The sequence below is a fragment of the Nothobranchius furzeri genome, chromosome 14 (genome assembly GCF_043380555.1).
Source record: "Nothobranchius furzeri strain GRZ-AD chromosome 14, NfurGRZ-RIMD1, whole genome shotgun sequence".
Lineage (NCBI taxonomy): Eukaryota > Metazoa > Chordata > Actinopteri > Cyprinodontiformes > Nothobranchiidae > Nothobranchius > Nothobranchius furzeri.
In genome coordinates, this window is record NC_091754.1 from 19,006,308 (window position 1) to 19,030,115 (window position 23,808).

The 23,808-nt window shown below is 42.1% G+C and overlaps 1 protein-coding gene across 5 annotated transcripts in view; it reads left to right on the forward strand.

Annotated features, from left to right (window-relative positions):
- The window catches only part of LOC107390081 (plakophilin-4), a 120,475-nt gene that overhangs the window by 6,201 nt on the left and 90,466 nt on the right, over nucleotides 1–23,808 (forward strand). For 4 of the 5 annotated variants that reach the window (XM_015966608.3, XM_070543961.1, XM_070543960.1 and 1 more), the window contains exon 1: nucleotides 20,393–20,966. The exons of the other annotated variant lie outside the window; for it this stretch is intronic. In XM_015966608.3, the coding sequence (XP_015822094.1) occupies nucleotides 20,960–20,966 (7 nt within the window). In that variant the 5' untranslated portion in view covers nucleotides 20,393–20,959. Of the gene's footprint in view, nucleotides 1–20,392; nucleotides 20,967–23,808 lie in introns of those variants that run through there. 5 annotated transcript variants of the gene reach the window in all.

The following is a 23,808-nucleotide window of genomic DNA, read 5'->3' on the forward strand; positions in this document are numbered from 1 at the left end:
AATCCCACTCCTGTAGGGGAGTATCTCCATTTCAATCCCTCTGCTGGTCTGCACTGTCTCAACAGTAGTGTAGGAGCTCCCAAGGAGATCTTCCAAAGCTGTCTTCTTTGGTGGGGGAGGCTGTGTCGCATCCTGCATCTGCCTTTCTCCCTCTACTGGCTCTTCCTGGCTCTGCTCCCTGTGCTGCCTCAACCATGACTCTGGCCTGTTCTGCTGTTGCCCCTGATGTTGAAGCACTGGCCCTAGTGGTTCTTTCATCAGTGTAACTGGTCTGAAAATAAATAAAATAGAAAAACTAGTTAAACATTTCTGTCTTTCACTCTCATTCACTCTCTCTCTCTGATCGACTAATGAAAAAACATGAGAAATAAGTTTTCAGACTCTGGCCTGCACATACATACAGAGTTACACACATGCAGCAGGAAACCTCAAAAAAAATTTCTATAAAAGTTAGCCTACCTGGTTGCGCTACAAATGCTGAAGCTTTTTAAAATATTCGGGCATAGATGGACTCACGTTGTTCATCATTCAGATGGGACAGGATTCTGAATCGTGGGTCAAGCGCTGTGCACTGCTGCAGCATGTCATTACAGTCCCTGGTGTATCGGTCGGAGATGTCGAGTAAGATGGCGCTTTTCATGTTGGAGATGGTCTGTGTGTCATTTTCGTTTGGTGACATGCTTTGCTCGATCATGTACTTCAGTGGCATTATCAGTGAAACAGTGGGCTCTTTTTCATCGCAGACAACAGTTGTGGCTGTCTTCAGTGGCTTAAGCAGTTTCACTATGTCTTCTACATCTGATATATCAATGTGATCCAGAGTGTCGATTTCTCTCGCATTCCTTCGGATTTCTGGGCAGCTCAACGCTGCTGAGACAGCTGCTTGCTGCTCCAGGTAGCGCGCCAGCATGTCGTACGTGCTGTTCCACCTGGTCTGGACATCGGTGATGAGTTTATGCCGAGGTAGTCCCAACTGGGTTTGGTTGTTGGTCAGGACTGCGGTGGCCGTGGTGCTCTTGTGAAAAAATGTAGTTATTCTTCGCACACGACCAAGAAGGCGCACAACGCGGGATACAGCCAAGCCTCTCTTATTGGCCAGATTCACAACATGCACCAAGCACTTGATGTGAGGGTGGAGACCGCTCTCTCTCACAGCAATGTCCATGTTGCTTGCGTTGTCTGCAGTGTTGGGCAAGTTACTTCAAAACTGTAATATAGTAATTATTACTTGTTACTGCCTGTTTTAAGTAATATGTTACATTACAATATTACTGTTTTTAAAATGTAAGGCATTACATTACTATAGCATTACTTTACGTTATCCTCATTTAAAAAACAATATTATTTTAAGTGACGCTCACTTAGCTCATAACTTCCGGTGAAAGGCAGTGTGGTATCTGAGCTAGAATAAAGATAAAAAAAAGAAAGTAAGATAAAACAGCCACAATGATGACAGAATACAAAATTAACCTTTATATGCATTTATTACTAAGTTTACAGTATTATGCACAGTTTGTTTTATAAAGAACATATTAGCCCAAAGGAATATGACACACTTTGAGAAGATTATGAACATAACATATTAATGCAAATTGTGGCCTTCAATAAAAATGGCCTGTGAACAAAGAAATAAAATGCAAGCCTTTTAAAGCACAATGACCATTAGCTACACAAGGCTATCCAGTCATATTTTGAAACAATTAGAAATAACAAAATTAAAGTGTTTGCAATTATTTTAAAGTGCTTAGGCCTATTGGTCTTGAAAGAAACAACTTTAGCCGGAACCGTGACCAGAAAAAAATACCTCAGTTATACAGGACAAAAGTAAATTAACTGTTACTACCAAACTGAGGCAGCAAATGTTCAAACACGGCCTGGAAACCTGACATATTGTGTGTGTGTGTGTGTGTGTGTGTGTGTGTGTGTGTGTGTGTGTGTGTGTGTGTGTCAGGTTGAGGGACAGTTAACCTTGACTGAAATATCTGTTAAAGCGCATCAGAAGTAGGCGCTGAAAACGCCCATCACTAAGGCGGTTGCGTTTTGGGGTGAGCACAAGACTGCCAAGACTAAAAAGTCTTTCTACTGGTGCGCTGGATGGTGTTGGTGCATTGTAGCGGAGTGCGATTTCTTTAATTCTTGGAAAATGATGAAGACTTTCCATCACAGGAGCAGAATTCAAGTAAGATGTTACCTCTGTTTCCACTGACATGAGTGCATCAGCTGAGACACTTCCCTGGTCATCAAAGGAGAAAAAGTCCTGCTCACTTGGGGCAAAAGCAGCAGATTGAGAAGGACCGGGCATCGGGGCTGCAGATTCCTCTGTTGTTAGTGTGCGACACTCAGCTGTAAGAAGGAGAGTGATGTGGTCTCTTTTGTTCTCTTCTTTTACCCAGCGCAACTTAAACATGGGCAATGAGACAGAAGCCAGTAGGGCATCCTTAGAATCAATCACTGAAGCAAATCTAGATTTGATTGCTCCCACAATAATCTCAGGCAGCCCAGTGGTCATTGGTGATAAGGCATTTTTCACCGCCAAGGTTTTAGCCATAATAACCTCTAGTGTTGGTTGAAGCATGCCATAAAAACAAGTTTCCTCTCCCTGTAGGATGTCCAGTGCAACAGAAAATGGCTTCATAATGGCACAGTATTCCTTAATTAACTGGTATTCCCTGTCGTTCATACATTTAATCTGAAACTTTTTGCAGAGATCATTAATGTCACTGAGAGGCATTTCTGTGATTCTTGCATAGGCATCATAAAATGAGTTCCACCGTGTCACTGTGGGGACAATCAACTTTTTGTCAGACACCTCTTCAACGCACTCAGCTGCAACTGTGGAGCGGCTGGACTTTGTCCACAGCGCAGAACATTTAGCTGTAGCACTACGGTAGACAGTTCTTGATTCTGGATTGGTTGCAAGCCATTTTTCCACCTCATTATTTGCAACTAGATTCAAAGTATGGGCTGCACATCTCTGGTGGGGAGGCAGTACACATAACCCAACATGTTCATCGTCATCATCAGTGCTAGCAAGCACACTGTGAAGGTCTGTAAAGTGTGCTTCCTCTTCACAAATGTCCTCATCCACTTCTTCCTCCTCCTCTTCAGACTCAACATGCTGATACTCCTTAAATGCCTTCACAAAGTTGCTACCGTTATCAGTCACACATGCTGTGATTTTATCATGAGTAAGGCCATATTCTGAGAAAATGTCTTCAAGCTCTGTAGCAATTTTGTCATAAGTATGGCGACCTCTGAATCGTCTGCAAGCTATCGCCGCCCTCCTCCGTTTCAAACTTTCTTTGTCGATCCAGTGCACTGTGACCCCAAGGTAGCTTCTGTTATTTGCACTCCAAAGATCAGCGGTGGTGGACACATGGTTCTGTTCTTCAATGGTCTTTTTGAGCTCCCTTGCCATGACTGTGTATGCCTTATCCAAGTCTTTTGAGAAGGTTTTCCTGCTTGGAAGTGCATGCTGAAAATATATTAAAAAAATAGCCACATATCAAATTCAAAGGTCAAATAATATTTATTATTTATTTATTTATTATATTTTAATGAATTGTTAGGTTTAAAATATCATTGTGACATTAGCTAAAGGACCTTACAATGTAAACCCCTCATCAAACCAGCTTTCGTTGTTTTAAGGGAAAGCTAGTAAACTTTTACAATTAACTACTTTCTAAGCATGATTAAACATGCCACGACATGTCTCACCTGCCTTTTAGTCATGGATGGTGGGCACCTAGAAAGTAGCAGGCATTGTATAAACTCATTAGCTTTAAGAAAAACCGGTCTCAAAATACAATTGGACAGTTTTCAACATTTTCAGACATAAAGGATATCATGACAGGACAGGTTTCTCGTGGTAAACGTAGAAAATAGGGGTGTAACGATACGCTAAAATCATATTCGGTTCGATAAATTTTTGGTATATTATATTTATTTAATATCTGAAGTGGCTTCTATATTGAGCAGAACCAGGTGTCATCACATGCTTCTGATCTAGCATGATGTCTAATTATTTTAGGCAAGGCAGCTTTATTTATAAAGCACATTTCAAACACTAAGACAATTCATTGTGCTTTTATTTTTACAGCTTATTGCTCAGCTTTGAGTGTCACTTTCATACAGAAGAGTGTTTGAATGTTGATGCTCCGTGTTTTTATTTCTGCATGAGCTTGAAAAACTCACCTCACTCTTCCCGGAATTTCTTCTTTAAATCTCTAAATCCACTGTTTTGACGCACTTTAACAAGCTTCTTCTGCACTGTATTTTTTGCTGTAGGATGAAATCTTTACATCAATTGTCCAGGGGAAAAGTAAAGCATAAGTGTTTGTTTACATTTTTGACGCTGCACGCCTGCTCAGTGTGAGAGACGCAATGCTCTGTTCAGGGTCTCTAAAAGCTCCACAATAACAGCCACAGCTATGATCTTCTCTGAGAGGCATTGATCAGAATTAGCAGAATTTTATTTTTATTTTTAAAGATTGTGCAAAGATTGTACTTCTTCCGGTCGGCGCTCAGCGTGCGTGAAGAAACTCGCCTAGGAACTATTTATCAGCTGCCCTTAAATCACGCAAATCCTCAAGTAGAAACTGTAAAATAATTTTTCAAACAGATAGACTAGAAAAGTCAATAGCTCTATATTTTAAATGTATTAAACACACTGTTTCATACATTCTGTTCTGATGGCTATAACTATGCAAACTGTTGAGGCAGTCCCTTACCTTATCATCGGCGACAGGGATTTTGCTGACAAGTTTTCGAAAAGCTGGCGATTCCACAGTTGAAAGCGGCAGCATATCTTCAACAACATACTCTGCAACGAGTCTCCTAACATCTTGAGGCTGAAGTTGCATCTCAGAGCGGGAGAACGTCAACTTTGGCTGCTTTGAGGTTGAGCCGCCACTGTCCTCCTCTTCTGGCTTGCTTCTTGCTAACTTCACGTGGCTATGGCACCTCTGTAAATGTTTAGTTAAATTGCTAGTGCTGTTTCGAGAAGTGGACAGCTCTTTGGGTTTAGCACATAACGTGCATTTAACTGTGATGTTTTTCATATCTTTATCTTTTACAAACGTAAAATAATGCGCGAATGCCCATCTACAGAATGTGCTATCTGACGACGGCGGTGGTAGACCAGCTTCGGCTTCTCCTTGCTCGCTCATCTCAGCTCTGTTGTTGTAGTACTAGTGCCGGAAGTGCAATAATTTTGCGCGGGCGGATGTTTCTCCTCCGTCGATTTGGCGAATGAATCTGATGACATACCGGAAGTGGTGTTTGGCTGATACTTCGTTGCTAGTAGCAGAAGCTCAGTTTATTTGAACATTTCAAGTGGATTTTAAAAACATTTTTAACAAAAAAAAGTAACGCATTGTAACGAGTGTTTCTGAAAATAGTACCGAGTAAAATATTACCATTTTTTCCCCTGTAATGCCTTACATTACCACATTACAGCAAAAAGCAATGCATTACAGTAATTAGTTACTTTTATAACGCATTACTCCCAACACTGGTTGTCTGTGACACAAGCAATGGTTGTGTGTGGCCTTGTTAGCTCCCACTCACTCAGTGAATTTCTCAACACTTGAGCTATGTTAACACCAGTATGACTTTCACTTAGCTCACGAGTTTGCAACACAAAGCTTTTACTCTCCCATTTTTCGTTGATGACTTGAGCCGTGATGGTGACATAACTCTGTGTTGCACGCGAGGTCCAGCCGTCGGTGGTCAGAGCGACACAGTCGGCATTTTTTAGACACTCACCCTTTGTTTCGTTTCATTGTAAATTTCTGGGATTACCTTCTCTGAAAAATGTCCTCGGCGTGGCATCTTAAACTTGGACTCCAGCACCTTGAACATTTGGATGAATTTTCTGTTCTCAACTATGTTAAATGGAGCCATATAGTCCGCTATGAATTCACCAATGAGGCGGGTTATCTGTTTTGCACGTGGACTTGATGGAGGTAGAGTTGGTGTCAGTGCTTGTTTCATGCTCAGCTGTCCTTTCGGTAGGCTTGTTTTCGCGAAGGCCGTCTTCACATTTTTATGGTAACATTGAAGGTTACCATAAAAGGTCATGTTTGTTGTGTTGGAGGTGGTGTATGGAATGACAGCATAGCATAGCTTACACACAGTCTTGGTCTTTTCCGTTACTCTATTGCCTTCGTTGTCTTTTTTAACCGGAAAGCCAAAATACTGCCAGACAGATGACCTGTATCCAGGAGGAGCATCCTCAATTTCGACCACATTTGACTCCATTGTTCTGCTGTTTCGGGGCAAGGCAGTTGGTGGCACTAGCTTGGTGCTAATGCTAATATTTGTTTACTCGCTGTAGCCTGCAGTGTTGATGTTACAACATGCGCTGTGACTTGACGTCACGACGCACTGCACCGTTCCCCGGATGTTTTTTTTTATTTTTTATTTTTATTTAGTTTTACCCTGTTTAATCAGCAGAGATGGTGCTATCAGCCTGCCACCATAGACTGTATGCCTGCCCTACTACTACACAAATCATATAGCAGTGCCGCCGAGTCTAATTTCGTGGTCCTTTTTTTTTTTTTTTTTACCTCGATGCATTTTGTCACATTTTGTATCGCAAGTTTTCGCCAAACAATATTTTGTCACATCCCTCGAAGCAACACCTATATTCATGCTTGTAACTTACATTTTGCTCTTTGTAATTTGTGAATGAATTTTCTCTGTTATGGAAAAATCTAATTTTATACTAATTAATGGAAACAAATTAAGAAACCATAAAAAATTGAATCATATGAATAAAATGTTGGATTTCATGTAGTTAACATGTCTGATGCATCACAGAAAAAAAATTATTTATTCCACTCAATAGTCTTGTCACCAAAATCCCCCTGAGGAAAAAGCCTTTCATGTCTAAACTGAGATGCTGAAGGAAGAATTCATGTTCCTAATGAATAAAAGTTTCAGGATGATTTCCAAATAACATGAAATTCAATCCGTTCGTCCATTCTCTTCCACTTATCCAGGATCAGGTTGCAGAGTCAGCAGCCTAAAGCCTGATTTATACTTCTCTGTGAGCTCTGCAATGGAGAGACGCACACGGAGTGTTGGAAAGAATTTCACATGCGAACTTCTGTGCAGGCAGCGGAGTGTTGCAAAACAATTCCCCACCAGGACACCAGAGGGCGTAGCGCTGTTCTGGGGCATCCTGACACCATGGCACTTATGTATTCGTCCATATAGTGTATTCACTAATGTGTTTATATGTTTCAGAGACTTAATAAAACAAACAAATTTGTGCTTCATTCTCCTCCATCTCTTCAGGCGGTCGCCACCTCTGAACCCACGTTTCCTGTCATTTCCGTCCACGTTGATCTGTATTTTGTACACCCATAATCAGTCACGGGTGAATAAACATTCATATTTTTGTATTTTTTTTCTGCGATGCGTTCTTCAATCTGTTCTGGGTCTGCCGCTGAATATCATTTTACTTTTTAACGGGGCAACGGCGGTGCTGGTGACTACTTTACAGGAAGCGGTGGAGCTTGTGGTCTCCGTCCATTTCGACTGATGTTGAAAATTTTGGCATATCTCTGTCCCGCTCTGTGAGCTTGTCGGAGAGCTCTTGCGCTGACACGGCAATGCTTGTTTCAGCACCGACGCAGATGGAGAAGTATAAATCAGGCCTAAGCAGGGAGGTCCAGATTTCCTTCATCCCAGCCACTTGGACCAGGTCCCCAGGGTAATCTCAAGGTGTTCCCTGGCCAGTCAAGAGACGTAGTTCCTTCACCGTCACTTGGGTCTTCTCCTGGTTGGCCGTGCCTGGAAAACCACCAGGGCGGCTTCCAGGAGGCATCCTAACCAGATACCCAAGCCAGTTCAACTAGCTCCTCTAAATGTGGTGGAGCAGTGGATCTACTCCAAGCCCCTCCCGGATGACCAAGCTTGGGTCTATCTCTATCCCTACACCTATTTCTTTCTCCTTGTGGAGAAAACTCATTTCGGCTGATTGTATCTGCTTGTGACCATCGGTGGGGTTAGGAACATAGACCGGTAAATCCAGAGCTTCACTTTCTGGCTCAGTCCTCTCTTCACCACGACAGACCTGTACAAAACCCGCATCACTGCAGACACAGCACCGATCCACCTATCGATCTCCATTTTTTAAGTAAAATTCTAATTTTTGCACATCAATTGAAACTGTTAAGTTAGTATAAAAGTTTCAAAGCAGATAATAATTGTCCTCATGGCATTGTATCCACATCTTTAGGTTCACCTATTGACAGTGAAGTAATCCTGCTTCTTCCTCAACTTTGTCCACAATTAAGTGGCTCCAAAACTAATGTTTATTTACATTATTACAGATTTAGTTGACACTACAGCACAGATATGGGTCTATATTTCATTATTAATCAAAATAATAAAAGTTTAATAATTAAGTATTTTATTTTTAACAAGAAGGTAAATTGTAAGTCCTTTCAGTAAAACCAAAACAGTTGAACTTGGAAAAGCATCAGAACCAGAGTCTGTGATTTTTACACTCTAAAAAAAGCTGTAATGACAAATAAAAGCCATTTTATTATATTTCAACATCTGTTAGAAATTACAGACTCATTATTGTTTTATAAGCTTTTGGGTAGCAGTGTAAGTTCACTTGACTTTAGTGGCACACACTGTCTCAGTTCTTGTTTTTCCCTCACACACACACACACACACACACACACACACACACACACACACACACACACACACACACACACACACACACACACACACACACACACACACACACGCACAAGCACTAATACTCCGTGAGTTACTCCCCTTGTGATTTACATTGCTGCTCTCAACACACACACGGCCTCACAGCTGACAACCATCAATGGTGGTTTTCTCTGGAACTGAAACAAAAGCAAGAGCAAGATTTTGGTTGAAGACTGAAACCTTTCTTCTGCTTTTCTTTCTCTCTCTCTCTCTCTCTCTCTCTCTCTCTCTCTCTCTCTCTCTCTCTGTCTGTCTGTCTCTGTGTGTGTGTGTGTGTGTGTGTGTGTGTGTGTGTGTGTGTGTTCACATCTAGGAGCCAGTCTTGGCACAAGTGGTGATTTTTTTCTTTTGGAGGTCAGACGTGTTTCTTTCCTGCTTAATAATGTACGTATTTACGTCTTGCTGTACTACGCTGTGGTATGGTTTAATAGTTGAAAAATACACATATCATGTAGATAAAACAACCTTGAGCTGCTGTAGACAGAAAACACAAGTTATCAGTGTGATTGTGTGACCCAGACTTCATGGTGAGTCCTTTTTAATGAATAGTGACAACAGTTGAATGGCTTGGTACTCTTTGGCGGGCCCTTTCTCCATCTGCCTTTTCAGCCTCTAATTCCTGCCCAACATCAAGTCTTAATCCTTTACCCCCACGTTGCGCGTCAGATTTGCTTTTTCTGCTACCATCTAAAAGTAAGCCCCCTCCCATCCTATTCCCCTCAAGTTTTAAGAAGGGGAAAGCGTTTTCAGTCCCTGCCTCAGAACCTGGAAACTGAATAGTTGAGTATCTGTGCTTGCATGTATTTAAATAATGTGCTGAAGTATCAACCCTCTTTTCTGAGGCAGTCGAGAGAAGGTCAGCGTCTGTTTTGAACAAATCCAGTCCCCGTGGTCTCAAAAATCTGGTAAATTTATTCCTGAACTGGTCCTTGAACGAGTCTTTGTGTTTTTAAAAAGAAAAAACAGAATGAAACCTAACATTGTTAAGTTGGTGATTAAAGTTGTAATTGTAATTAAAATCAGTACTTTGCAGAATGATTGTTATTTGCTGAAAAGGATGTTTCATTTTTTTTTAAACTAAGTAATGATTAATCACAGTTTAATAGCTGCAGTAGAAATAAACCTATCAACTAGGGCTGTAGCGAAGCCTCGACGAAGTCGACGGCTCGATTCTAAAAATTTGTCGACGTCAGATCCGGAAGTCGACGCACCGCGCCCACTTGTTGCATCCCCAGGAGTTTGTAAATAGAGGAGGAATCTGCCCGTTTTTCCTCTAGTTCGCCCTCTTCTCCGCCTTCACTAACATCTCCGCCAAATACCGAAGACCCGGAACAACGTCCGTCCACTACTAGATTATTTTCCTGTTTTGCCCCTTCGTCTCCCGGCAACGGACAACAACTTCCGGGGTCAGATGCGCTGCTTCGTGTCTATCGCAGATGTAGAAAATCACCGGGAGCGCTTCTCCCTTCATTAAGGAGCTTCTTTCAGACATGAGGAGAGCTGTTTTGGTGGTAGCAGTCTCTCCTCCGTGCTGGTCTGTTTGCTGCTGGGTGTTTTTGGTTTATTTGAACTTGGTAACTTGAACTTAACGTTGGTAAAGCTACTGTTAGCATCTTCGCTAACAGCTTCTTGCGTTGGGATAAGCTGTTACGTTTTGGTTTAGAGTTCATCTTTTTTGTGGTGTAGATCTCCCTTTTATTACATTTAGAGTGTTGTGGGTTTTCGGTTTAGTGTAAAATATCACCTGAGTTTGGTTTAACCCGTAAGACCACTCGCCTCACGCACATAAGTGACCAAAACAAAGCAGCATGGAGACACTCCATCTTCTACCACCTCTCAGGCAGCAGCCTGCACTCCCAAGTTCTACACGTCACCAGAACATAACCAACCACAACACAATAAAAGCAGTGTTATACAAAATGGAAGGCCTGTAGTGTTTATTCTCTTACAGTAAGAATTTATCAATTTTTTTGAGGAATTTATTTGAGATTTTCTGGTTTTTGTTAATTGTGCAATAGAAAAATAATCACTAGATTAATTTTCTAAATAGTCATTAGAATAGTCGACTATTCGATAAAATAATCGTCAGAATAATCGTTTTAAAAATAATCGTTTACCCCCAGCCCTACTATCAACACATTTTTCATCATTCATTAAATTAGTTTGGAATAAAATAATTTTACTATATTTATTTATTTATTTTTCCATTCCACATATGGTTTGGAAAGAGGAATTAATCTTTTCCTTCTCTCTTGGCTCCCTCGGGCACAAAACCACGTGTAGTCAAATTGGGAATTTCCAGAGTAAAATTCTCGAATCCGAATTGCATCATCCAAAAACTTTATTTCCCCAAATGCTAGTGAAGATTTTGCCCAGGAATAGTAAGCAGAGTTATGTTTCGCAGATAACGGATTTTGTTTTTTTTTATGTTTTCAGAAAATATGAAGTAAGAAAAGCTAAACTGAATCAAATTAAAGAGCCGTACTTGAATTGAATGGTGCACTCAGTCCTGCCTCGGGCATGTGTGGATAAGCCTTGATGTGTGCACCTTCTGGCTGATTGTTGATCTAACTGGATATGTAGATAGGAAGAGTCCCAGATTTTGTTCTCTATTTGGATTCCAGATAGCTAAAGATAATACAGAGCACAAAGCATGTCAGCGCTTTCAGAGATTAGAGGCACAATAGAATGGTGTCCAGTAAAACTGGACTCCATTGACCCGACATGCTGAGTCCGTAAGACGGCCTGCATCCATGTCCATGTGGCCAGCACTAGACAAAAAAGTTTCTCTACTGTTGTTCGCTCTTCGTGCAGCTTTACTTGTGCAGCCTTTCTGCCAGCTAATTGCTTAAATAGTCCCATCTATCTAAGCCTATCTGGCTGCAGAATTGCCCCAGCAGGGCACATAATCCCTTGTTGAATATTTCAGTTGTACTCACATTCTCTCCTCAGGCAAAAGCTATCTCTTTACTAGTGGAAAATGGAGTGGTGAGAGTCCATCCTAGTGGAGAAAAAGGACGACATTTATGTAATAAACTAAAAGCTCTAACTACGATTTAAACAGCACTAGGATTCGGGTGTTATGCTTTAAGCCTCAAATTATATGACAGTTGTCTATAATGTCATTTCTTAAAGGTGCAAAGAGTCAGTTTCTGATAAATAAATAAAAAAGCTGTGCAAAAAGGAATTATAATCTGACAGGCTCATTACTGAGCTGGAGTCTTGAATCACAATAGAGTAGAATGCCTTCTCCAGGTTAGGGACGAGGTCCTGTCTCAAGTGGAGTTTAAGTACCATGTTGTCGTTCTTTTATAAAACACAGAAACGGTTTTGTTTACTTGTTATTGACGTTACAGTTTCGCCGATGGCTGCCGGCTTCTTCAGGCTGACGCTGATGGGGGCGCGTCACTTCCTTCTCCGTTTATCTGCGGGCAGCAGAGGACGTTGTCGTCCTCTACTGCCCGCTCTCCCCTCTTCGACGATGCAGTCCCATGCGTGGTCCAGCGTGTAAACTCCGTCGTCCCTGTTCATGGTGCCACATCCATGTCTCCTTATCTCGATTGCTTCCTTGATCCATCTTTTGTATTTTTGTTGTTCAGTGGTTATGATCCGTGTGTAGAACTGTAGCGTCAATAACAAGTAAACAAAACCGTTTCTGTGTTTTATAAAAGAACGACAACATGGAATTAGAAATAACGCACAGCAAGAACACACCTAAGCTGTTCAAAGGAGTGTAAGTATCTTGGGGTTTTGTCCATGGGTGAGGGAAAGATGGAGCGATAGATCTGTAGGTGGACTGGTGCTTCTTCTGCAGTGATGCAGGCATTATACCGGCTTGTTGTGGTGAGGAGAGAGCTGAACCAGAAGTCAGCTCTCGATTTACCGGTTGATCTATGTTCCAACCCTCACTCTAGATAAACGGACGATCATGGATGGATGGTGGATGGAGGATCATTATTTCAAGGCCCTGGTCATTCATCTGTTATCAACCAATCTGATGTCAAGTTGCCGAGGCCTGATTCTCTTACCCACCCCACCCACCTCGCTGGCTTCTTTCGATGTGGAGGAGAAGTATGGTTCCTTTCACTATCAGAACTTTCGGGTAATTTTACCAGACCTTTGCAACACGCACATGCCTTGATGTTACCAGGCCAGTCCAAAAAGACGGCTTTCAAAGAGACTACCTTCACTGGGGCGTGTACTCGGAAATTGCCTGGTAGAGTTGCAGTGTATGACTTCTTGTTAGTTCGTGCAGACTGGTTGTAACTCAGAAGGAAACTACATCGACAGTTTTCGCCAAACAACCAGCAGTTAAAAAATTGGAAGAGTTGCTGGGGAAGCGGACCGGAAGGGAACGAACATACATAGTGTTGATGCTGCTTTAAAATCTGCGTTTCTAAATCTAGACCTCTGAAATATGCAAAGGAAATCCCTCCACAGCGCAGTCATTTTCACCGCTTTGTGGTCTCCTACTGAAAGCCACTCTTTTCATTCCCCGAATACATTCAATTATGGTCTATTATTAGAGGATAAAATATTTAATGTTATTAAAGCAACAATGGCAAATCTGCAAGCTAACGAAAGCATTTTTTTCACTCCTCTAAACGTTCGATCATACTATATCTACTATATAAATGAATTTTGAGGTTAAATAACTGATTTTAGGCACTTTGACATGTGCACTGCTAACTCATTCTTACTTCTGGTCACTAAGGATCATGTTTAGAGAACACAGCCACGAAGCTAACGAAATAGTGAGAAATAGGCCAGCACCAGTGTATATTATATATCACCTATAATAATACAGCTACCATGATTGAGATGTATTGGTTTAAATATAATCATACTTTATTAAGCTTCATTGATGATCCTACTTGTTTTTTCAGACTTCTATACACACACACACACACACACACACACACACACACACACACACACACACACACACCAAACTTCTGTTTTAAGTTTATGTGTCTAATGTATATTTTTTAAAAGACAACAGCACTTCTTAGCTCATGATTGTCATAACTAATGCTCAAGTTGTCATTGTCAAAGTAAATTAGTCTCCAGAATGTATCAACTTGGGCCCCCACTCCCTTTTTTTTATTGCTTTAGATTTGATCAGATGCGATGCACATCAGTCACAGTCACTCTTGATGTGCGTTTGTTAGGCAGATTTCCATGTACTTCTTTTTAGGCCAGGTGGTAAAGGAACCAATAAAACAACACCAAACACTAGAAAACTAACTGCTTAGCCACCTTCTTCTTTAACTAAACTTCTTAACTTACTTTGATAACAAAAGTTTTGCAACGTAGTTTTCCAAGTGCATTCAATTTTCCCAACGTTGATGACACTAGACAAAGGAATTCCATATATTTGAAGACAATCAGGTTTATCCTGACAAGATATTTGTTAAGATTTAGAGTTTGGAGAAGGGTTAGGGTTAGGGTTGAATAAAACATACTTTGGAGACTTTTAGCCAAGAAAGCTCCCAATATCCAGATAATTCATATACTATATACTATTTCTATAATTATTAGGGGTGTGTACTAGCAAGAATCTGGCGATAGAACATATATCACTACACGGGAGACATATGAGAGGAGAGAATGTCCACAAATGGTCAGTTTTCACCTACAGATGACCTACAGGTCATCGGTCATCAACAGACCTAAGTCAGTCCTATGAGGTGGATTTTATATTCTAGCTGCCAACAAGCCACAAGATCCTGAACTGTTGACATCCTGGAATCAAAACATTATCCTGTTCTTTCCAAGGTCCCTCACAGAGCACGCTTTTATCTAAACTCCTTGCTTCAAAGAAGAAAGAAGATTTTTAAAATTAAATATGAACTTCTGAAATTTACAAGCTAGATAATCATTAAATAAACGTTTGTTTATTGCTACGTATAATAATTATAAACTAATGTTTCATTAATCTGTGCTCAATGATTGTTTTAGCATGTTTACTTCACAAGGCCATAACATTTGCACTCACACAAGTACAAAGTAAGGTAAAGTTAAGTCCATGACACATAATTAACCTTTTACCCAGATCAAAGCCTCCGGATCAAAGAAGGCATGTGTCTCTGAGATTCTTGGTAACATCCAAACGTGTGAACTTTGTGTTGGCTACACAATCATAACATCATAACATTAAAACCAGATCACGCTGGTGATTCTTCAGTTCTAGAGAAGCTTCAGGCCGGCCACCTGAAGCAAAAACCTCTTTAACCCACTAAAGTTTTTGACACGTCGTCAAAAAACCTTTTTCACACCTGCGAAGCTGATACAACAAGATAGTTCCTGCAGAACAAGCTGATTTGTTCAACTCCTTAAGAGTTACCCCAAAATTCCACTATCTCCGTTCCGCTCCGCCCCCGCTTTCCGCTGCCGCTCACTTCCGAACTCAAATTATACTATACCCACTCTACAACGACTCCGCTCCGGTGCGGAGACCTGAGGTGCGCAAACAGGCATGCGTGGGATTTTCGAGATCTTGCGATACAGTCCGAGCAATAAATGCGGAAGTTAGATCCAAACAACCATTGTGTGGGAGAAGCATCAAAATGAACTGTTTAATCTGCCTATCATTTGTGTTGAGAGATCAGCAGTGTTTGGATCAACAAAGGGTGACTACTTTGATAGTGGAAACTGTATTTATGGCTTATTTAAAGTTCAACCGCCATTGATAGCTGTTAAATTTGTTAAACCTGTGCATATGAAACAAAAAAAAACGCTTTTTGTTTATCGATTTATTGTGAAATAACAGAAGTTGTGCTTGCTCCCTTTCCTGCTGGGCGGTTGTGATTTCTGTCCATTGACTGCAGAGGTGCTCCGGCGTCCGGCAAAAATAGAATCGATCCTATTTTTGCCGGATGACGGAACGGCGGGCTGCGCACTGCACCGCACAGCCGCAGTAGTGGAACAGCTCTGATTGACTACATCGGGACCGTTTTTGCTGCAGAGTTCGTGCCGGAGCGGAGGGGAGATGGTGGAATTTTGGGGTTATTCCTGAGATGCAAAGTAGTTCCAACTGTCGTTACCTGGAGATAACTCTGGACTGACCTGGTCTTACTGGAAGTTAGTCTACAGACTTCAGTACCGGGGTCTTCGGTTGGTCTGGTATGTGGTATGCCTAATGAATATACCCAAATGTAGTAATGCATGGTACAAATAGTATACAGTAGAGATTTTGATTCTACTAGCCAACGGAACCATGAAGTTTTAAACTTGTCCTGTAGAATGACCTCAATCAATCAATAAATCAATCAATAAATCAATCAATCAATCAGCCAATCAGATTTTATTTATGAAGCGCTTTTCAAGCAAAGTGCTCAAGTACTCAAAGTGCTTCACAGAATTAAAATGACCCAAATAACCTAAAAAGATATACTGCACATATGCTGGAGAACATTTTACTCATATTTGGTTCTAGAGCATGACATTCATGCTAACGTGTCTTTGTTTTCCATCCATTCATCCATCCATCCATTTTCATCCGCTTATCCGGAGTTGGATCACGGGGGCAGTAGCCTAAGGCGAGAGGCCCAGACTTCCCTCTTCCCAGCCACTTGGGCCAGCTCCTCTGGGGGAATCCCAAGGCATTCCCTGGCCAGGTGAGAGACATAGTCCCGCCACCGTGTCCTGGGCCTACCTTTAGGTCTCCTCCCAGCTGGAAGTGCCCGGAAAACCTTACCAGGAAGGCGTCCAGGAGGCATCTTGACCAGATGCCCGAGCCACCTCAACTGGCTCCTCTCGATGTGGAGGAGCAGCAAATCTACTCTGAGCCCCTCCCAGATGACAGAGTTTCACAAGGGGGAGCCCAGCCACTCTTCGGCGAAAATTCATTTCGGCCGCTTGTATCCGCAATCTCGTTCTTTCGGTCACTACCCAAAGCTCATGACCATAGGTGAGGGTAGGAACATGGATTGACCGGTAAATCGAGAGCTTCGCCTTCTGACTCAGCTCTCTCTTCACCATGACAGACCGGTACAACGCCCGCATCACTGCAGATGCAGCACCAATCCGCCTATCGATCTCACGCTCCAATTTTCCCTCATTCGTGAACAAGTCCCCGAGATACTTAAACTCCTCCACTTGGGGCAGGACCTCATCCCTGACCCGGAGAAGGCATTCTTCCCTTTTCCAAATCAAGACCATGGTCTCAGATTTAGAGGAGCTGATTCTCATCCCAGCTGCTTCACACTCGGCTGCGAACCGCTCCAGCGAAAGCTGAAGATCACGTTCTGATGAAGCCAACAGGACCACATCATCTGCAAAAAGCAGAGACCTGATCCTCAGCCCACCAAAACGGATGCCCTCCACACCTTGGCTGCGCCTAGAAATCCTGTCCATAAAGGTTATGAACAGAATTGGTGATAAGGGGTAGCCTTGGCGGAGTCCAACTCTCACCGGAAACGAGCCCGACTTACTGCCGGCAATGAGGACCAAGCTCTGACACCGGTCATACAGGTACCTAACAGCCCATATCAGGGATCCTGGTACCCCATACTCCTGGAGTACCCCCCCCCCCCCCCCCCCCCCACAGGCCCCCCGAGGGACGAGGTCAAACGCCTTCTCCAAATCCACGAAACACATGTAGACTGGTTGGGCAAACTCCCACGCACCCTCCAGGATCCCCCTAAGGGTATAGTGCTGGTCCAATGTTCCACAGCCAAGATGAAAACCACATTACTCCACCTGAATCTGAGGTTCAACAATCCGATGGACCCTCCTCTCCAGAACCCCTGAATAGAACTTACCAGGAAGGCTCAGGAGTGTGGTCCCCCTGTAGTTGGAATACATCCTGCAGTCCCCCTTTTTAAATAAGGGAACCACCACCCTGGTCTGCCAGTCCAGTGGGACTGCCCCTGATGTCCATGTGATATTGCAGAGCCGTGTCAGCCAACACAGCCCCACAACATCCAGAGCCTTAAGGAACTCCGGGCAAATCTCATCCACCCCTGGAGCCTTGCCACAGAGGAGCTTTTTAACCACCTCAGTGACCCAGCACCAGAGATTTGAGAGGCCAACTCAAAGTCCCCAGACTCTGCTTCCTCACTGGAAGATGTGTCGGTGGGATTGAGGAGGTCTTCGAAGTATTCTGCCCATCGATCCACAACGTCCTGAGTAGAGGTCAGCAGCACACTGTCCCCACTATAGATAGTGTTGGTAGCGCACTGCTTTCCCCCTCCGAGGTGCCGGATGGTGGACCAGAATCTCCTCAAAGCCATACGGAAGTCTTGCTCCATAGTCTCACCAAACTCCTCCCATGCCCGGGTTTTTGCCTCGGCGACCACCCGAGCCACGTTCCGCTTGGACTGCCGGTACCCCTCAGCTGCCTCTGGAGTCCCACAGGCCAAAAAGACCTGATAGGGATGCTGTCAAGCTGAAGAAAGAGCCCTAACTGCCGGTGTCCACCAGTAGGTTCGGGGGTTGCCACCACAACAGGCACCGACGATCCTGCGACCACAGCTCCAGTCGGCCGCCTCAACAATGGAGGCACGGAACAGAGTCCATTCAGACTCAATGTCCCCCGCCTCCCCTGGAACATTTTGGAAGTTCTGTCGAAGGTGGAAATTGAAGCTCCTTCTGACAGGAGACTCTGCCAGACGTTCCCAGCAGACCCTCGCGATACGTTTGGGCCTGCCTGGTCTGACTGGCATCCTCCCCCACCATCTGAGCCAACTCACCACCAGGTAGTGGTCAGTTGACTGATCCGCCCCTCTCTTCACCCGAGTGTCCAAGACATGCGGCTGCAGGTCAGATGAAACAACAACAAAGTCGATCATCGAGCTGCGGCCTAAGGTATCCTGGTGCCAAGAGCACATATGGACACCTTTATGTCTGAACATGGTGTTCATTATGGACAATCCATAACTGGCACAGAAGTCCAATAACAAAACACCACTCGAATTCAGATCAGGGGGGCCGTTCCTCCCAACCACACCTCTCCAGGTCTCACTGTCGTTACCCACGTGAGCGTTAAAGTCCCCCAGCAGAACGAGGGAGTCACCGGATGGAGCGCTCTCCAGCACCCCCCTCCAAGGTCTCCAAAAAGGGTGGGTAGTCTGAACTGTAGTTTGGTGCATAAGCACAGACCACAGTCAGAACCCGTCCCCCCACACGTAGGCGGAGGGATGCTACCCTCATTCACTGGGGTAAACCTCAACGTGTCTTTGTTTTTTGTTGCAAATTGAAGATTTATCTTTTTTAATGCAAATGGATAATTTTATTGACTTTTATTAGTTTTAGCTTTTAGTAAAATTATGTTCATTTTCAAAGTGTGGGTTTTTAGAGAAAAAATTATTATGCAACACTTTCTTTAGTGGGTGGTAATAAATGCATTTTATTAACAAATTAGCATAAAAAGGTCCAATACGGATCTTATTTTAGCATGCTAAACCAAAAAATCTAGACTTGTTTCCCTAAAATGCAAAATATATTTAATACATTTAACAACATTTCCTACAGATATTTCTACACTTGCTATAATCAGCATTATTAAAAAGTGCTGTGTGAGGTGAGGTATTTATCTAATAAACACTTTTTATTTTATTTTTATGTTTTTTTGGTCATTAAAATTTTTATTGACTTTTACCTTTTATATTCAAACCCAAAGACATCACCATGTAACATAACAACCATAACCCTGGCCTAAATTAAACACACGAGCAGGGAAAAAAAAAAACAACTAAATATATAAAAGGGAAATAAGCAGAATTAAAATAAGCAGATAATTAAATAAGTGAATAACATCATCATACAGAGGAAAGACCATCATGTGATCTTATGTACAGCAGAACATGACTCCACACTTGCCTTGTTTTTGTTTGGGCATTCCTTATTTTTCCAATCAGGCATTCAAATGAGGCAGTCTCTGTCATGAGTTTAACCCAGTCCTCAGTCTTGGGCTTGTGGGGACTTTTCCAGGTCCCCAAAATGAGTCTTGCCGCCACAATAAATCCCACCACCATTAGCCCAAACAATTATTTTGTAGATCCTGGGGGGTCTTAGAGATTCGTCTCCCAGAAGACACAGTTGAGGTGATCGAGGTGTGGATATACCTGTCCATTTCTCCAACATTTTAATCACCTCAATCCAAAACGGGAACACCAACGGGCAGTCCCAGAAAACATGGAGATAGGTACCGACATTATTTCCGCATTTCCAGCAGTTGCTTCTTTGTAGTAACCCCATTCTAAACATCTTTGACGGGGTATAATAATAACTATGCACAAGACACTTTTTATTGTTAAGCTGAAGACATTTTTGTTGCTCATTTTTCTTTTTGGTTTCGACATTTCTATCCTGTGACATAAAAACTCAACCATATGTGACATGTGTAAATGTGAAAATCATGTTATTAAAGAGTTACCAAATCAGCAAAAAATGTCTGACACGACAAATGGAGTGCATGGGTTCAATAAAGCATTAAACACATCTTTAATGAACTGGTAAATGAGGTTAAATAATGAATACGTTGAACCCTAATCATATTTTAAGTAACACGGGTGTTCTGGCACATTTGTTTCCCAAGGAATTAGTTTAACTGACTTATGTAAATGCTCGTTCCTTCTCAGGGACTGCTAATGTAGTGTTTACAGTGTAATTGTATGCGGAAATACATTGGGGTGTTGAATGCATTTGTTTAACAATGTGTGACAGGGTGAAGCATGTCTGTCTAGCACTATCTCTGATTCTATTTAAGGGATTTGCATGCAATCAGAATAATTTATGCCCCATTCTGTGTTACTACGAGTGCCGCGGCGGAAACAGCTGATGAGTCGAGCCTCTCTGCTATTTGACCTGCTGTTGTGAGGAAAATTGTTTTGCAGGTGAATCATCCCTGTTGGAACCCGTGAACAGAAATATATATAAAAATGTGAATTGTTTTGCAGAGCGGTCATATTTCCAGCGTCCTTTTTGAGTAAACATGTTTTCAAGAAAAAATGCACCTCAGAGGACGTTGGAGAGTTTGTGTACATCGTGTTTCCTGCCTTTAATCAGCAGAAGGTCCTGCCCTGTGGACACGTGCTCGCGTCGGATTGTTGCGACATTTGTGGGGGTGAGGTTCAAAAAGTAAAATGAGCGTGGGTGCAGCTTCCAAGTGCCTTCCTTTTCCTGTCCTCTTTGATGAGACGAAGCTGTAGGATTGATGTTCCACTCCACTCAGACTCATCCATCTCCGGTTGTTTAATCCAAACCCAACAGAATGACAGGTATGTGTCTATTTAAAGGAGCCTTTATTGTTCTTTCAGGCTTTCAGGGGATAATCATTAATAGAGTTGTGTGTCCAAGCAAGGCATTCCTTTGCTTTTGGGTGTGTCAGTGTGAGTAACACATCTCAGCCTTTTAGGACAACAGAAATGTGTATGTTTAGATGCTGGCAGGTTTAGGTTGCACAGAGGTTTTTTTATTGTTATTTTCCTTAAATAAGTTTTATGTGTTTTCCTGCTTACACAAAGACATCTCATATAATGTGCAGCATAAATTCTGCTCAAAGCAATTACTTTTCCAGAGCTTCCGTCAGCACTTTCACACCTTATGTTAAGATGTGCTCAGGATAGGCTTGCAGGAATTGTTTGAGAATTCAGCAACGTATCTGGAAGCGTCATGCTACTTGTCTAAAGGTTTCTGTCTTCACATCAAATGTTTCCAACACATAATTTTGCTAAATTGCTCATAAATTATTTAGTTTTTGCAGAAAAGTCAGTTTAGAATCAGTTCAGGTTGTAAGTCTGTTACAGTTGAGTTGCTGGATGTTTTGTGGTTTAGGGAGTTAAATTTGAAGACAAATTTTCCTGGTCAGCAGATTTGTGAGCATAATGGGATTGACTTGGAGGACGGTACCTCTTCAGCAGACAGCAGTGGTAAATGTCTTCTAGAAGAAAAAGGGCTTAAATGCATGTCAGTAGAGGTTACTAAGTTTTTTTTAGAAGAAGTCAATAAAATTATTAATAAAGTTATATTTCTGCTACAGAATCTTGTCTCCTGGTTTATAGTTTCAGGTATATTGTAAATTTACATAGATGTGCAATTTTTTTGCCTGGCAAGCCGTCCTAATAATGTAGATATGAAGATAAGCCAAGACCGATTGACAGAGCTCGGTCATGGGGTGTAATCATTGACTCTATATGTATGATGGACGAGCCCTCCACGCCGCCACCTGTAGGTTTCTGGAGAGCTGAACTGAAGCCTAGTGGGCCGTTCCCATCAATGGCATCTTGGCTGGATAATACCCGGAATACACCAGACGCGGAAGCGCTGCAAAGCGCCGTGGAACAATGAGTGCTTCTAATCGACGCCCTTGTTAACCTACGCTCTCGGTCACATCTTCTGCCATACCATACCATACCATACCAAGTTTATTTGTATAGCACATTTAAACACGGCATGAGAGCTGACCAAAGTGCTGAACAAAAACACACAATAAAAACAATCAGAAATGAAAACTAAATCCATTAAAATCGAGTAATTCAAATCGAAAAGAAAAGGGAGAAAGAGAATAAGTTAGACTGAATTAAAAGCCAAAGAATAAAAGGGAGTTTTTAAATGAGACTTAAAAAGGGAAAGAGAGGAAAAGTCTGATCAGGAGGGGCAAGTGGTTCCAGAGCTTCGGTGCACAAACTGAAAAGGTGTGCTCCCCGCGGGATTTACAGCGGGAGCTAGGGACATTTTCCATTTCAGTTCTAGTGCTAAGCCTGACCAACGTCTCTCTAAAAATATAGAGCACTGTGATTGGCTTAACCAACAATGCAGCGTAGCTAGACTGACCTACAGAGCAAAATCTGTTGCTATTTCTACAGTTTTCCTCGAGTTTTAGGTTACGGATTTTTACCTAATTGCATTCAATTGATTAAACTTTAGAGCCCTTTATCTTGAAAAACACCCCTGAGACAAAATTGTATCATACAACAGGTCCCAAGACTTTATTGTAAGAATACAACTGGACTTTTTATTTTTCTCAGTGTTGAAGAGGGTTTACATCTCACCAGGGGAATGTTGTCAATCCAAACCCTGCACAGCTCATGTCATGCAACAGGAAGATGATCTGAAGCATATCTACAGCATAATTCCTAAAAAGATCAATCTCAAGTTGTCTCAATGTCCCAGTCAAAGTTCAGACCGCTGTTAAAATCGTTGAGACTAAAATATCCGAGTAAATGTTTAGAAACCTAAAAGTAAGGTCATAAAGAAGATAAAAACCATCGCTCTGTTGTAATGTAAGGAAAGCTTTATTTTTTATAGTTATTGTTTAGAAAATGATAATTAAGACCAAATATATTGGAAACTATGTTTAAAGTTCTAATTTGCTGAACATTAGAGTTGGAAGAGGGTGTTTTTCAGGCTTTAAAACAATAAATCTCTCCTCTCTCTTTAAATATCTTGTGTAAACATACTTTCGACTTTCTTCCTGTAACCTTTTACCCCCATGCATTTGAATGCAGCCTGTATTAGATTTTGCATTTGCTACTCCAGTGCTTTATGGAGAATGTGACTCAAGGCACAGTTTGATTTTGGTTTGGATCAGCTCACTAACTGATTCATGTCCCTCAACGAACTAATGGGAGTATGGCAGAATTTAGATAAACGCCTCACTGCTACACCTCCTTCAACAGATTTCAGCAAGATCTTACATGTTACAGTTTCAAATAGTACTCCACTTCTTTTCCCTTCCTGTCTTCCAGAGTATGCTACATTTAAGTGAGGAAAGTTTCACACAAAAAGAGGTTGTATAAGGAGCTTGGAGGAGTGGCCACAAGTTTGAGGTCACCAGATCAGATCGGGTGTTTCGGTGAATTAGGGAGGGGTCGGACCAGGACTTTTCTCAGCAGACTTCAGAGACAGAGGATTATTTTCCTATAAAAGGAAGATTTTGCTTAGTCTACAAATAGAATCTAGTAAAAGAGATGTTTTTATAGTGTGTTGGAATAAAGCCTTGCTTTACCATGTGTGTTTCTTACGTTCTCCAGAGAGGCAGCCATAATGGTGATAATTAAATACCGGCCTGCCCTTCTGTTTTGACCAGAGTGAAGTCATATTTACTCAGTGGGAACTACA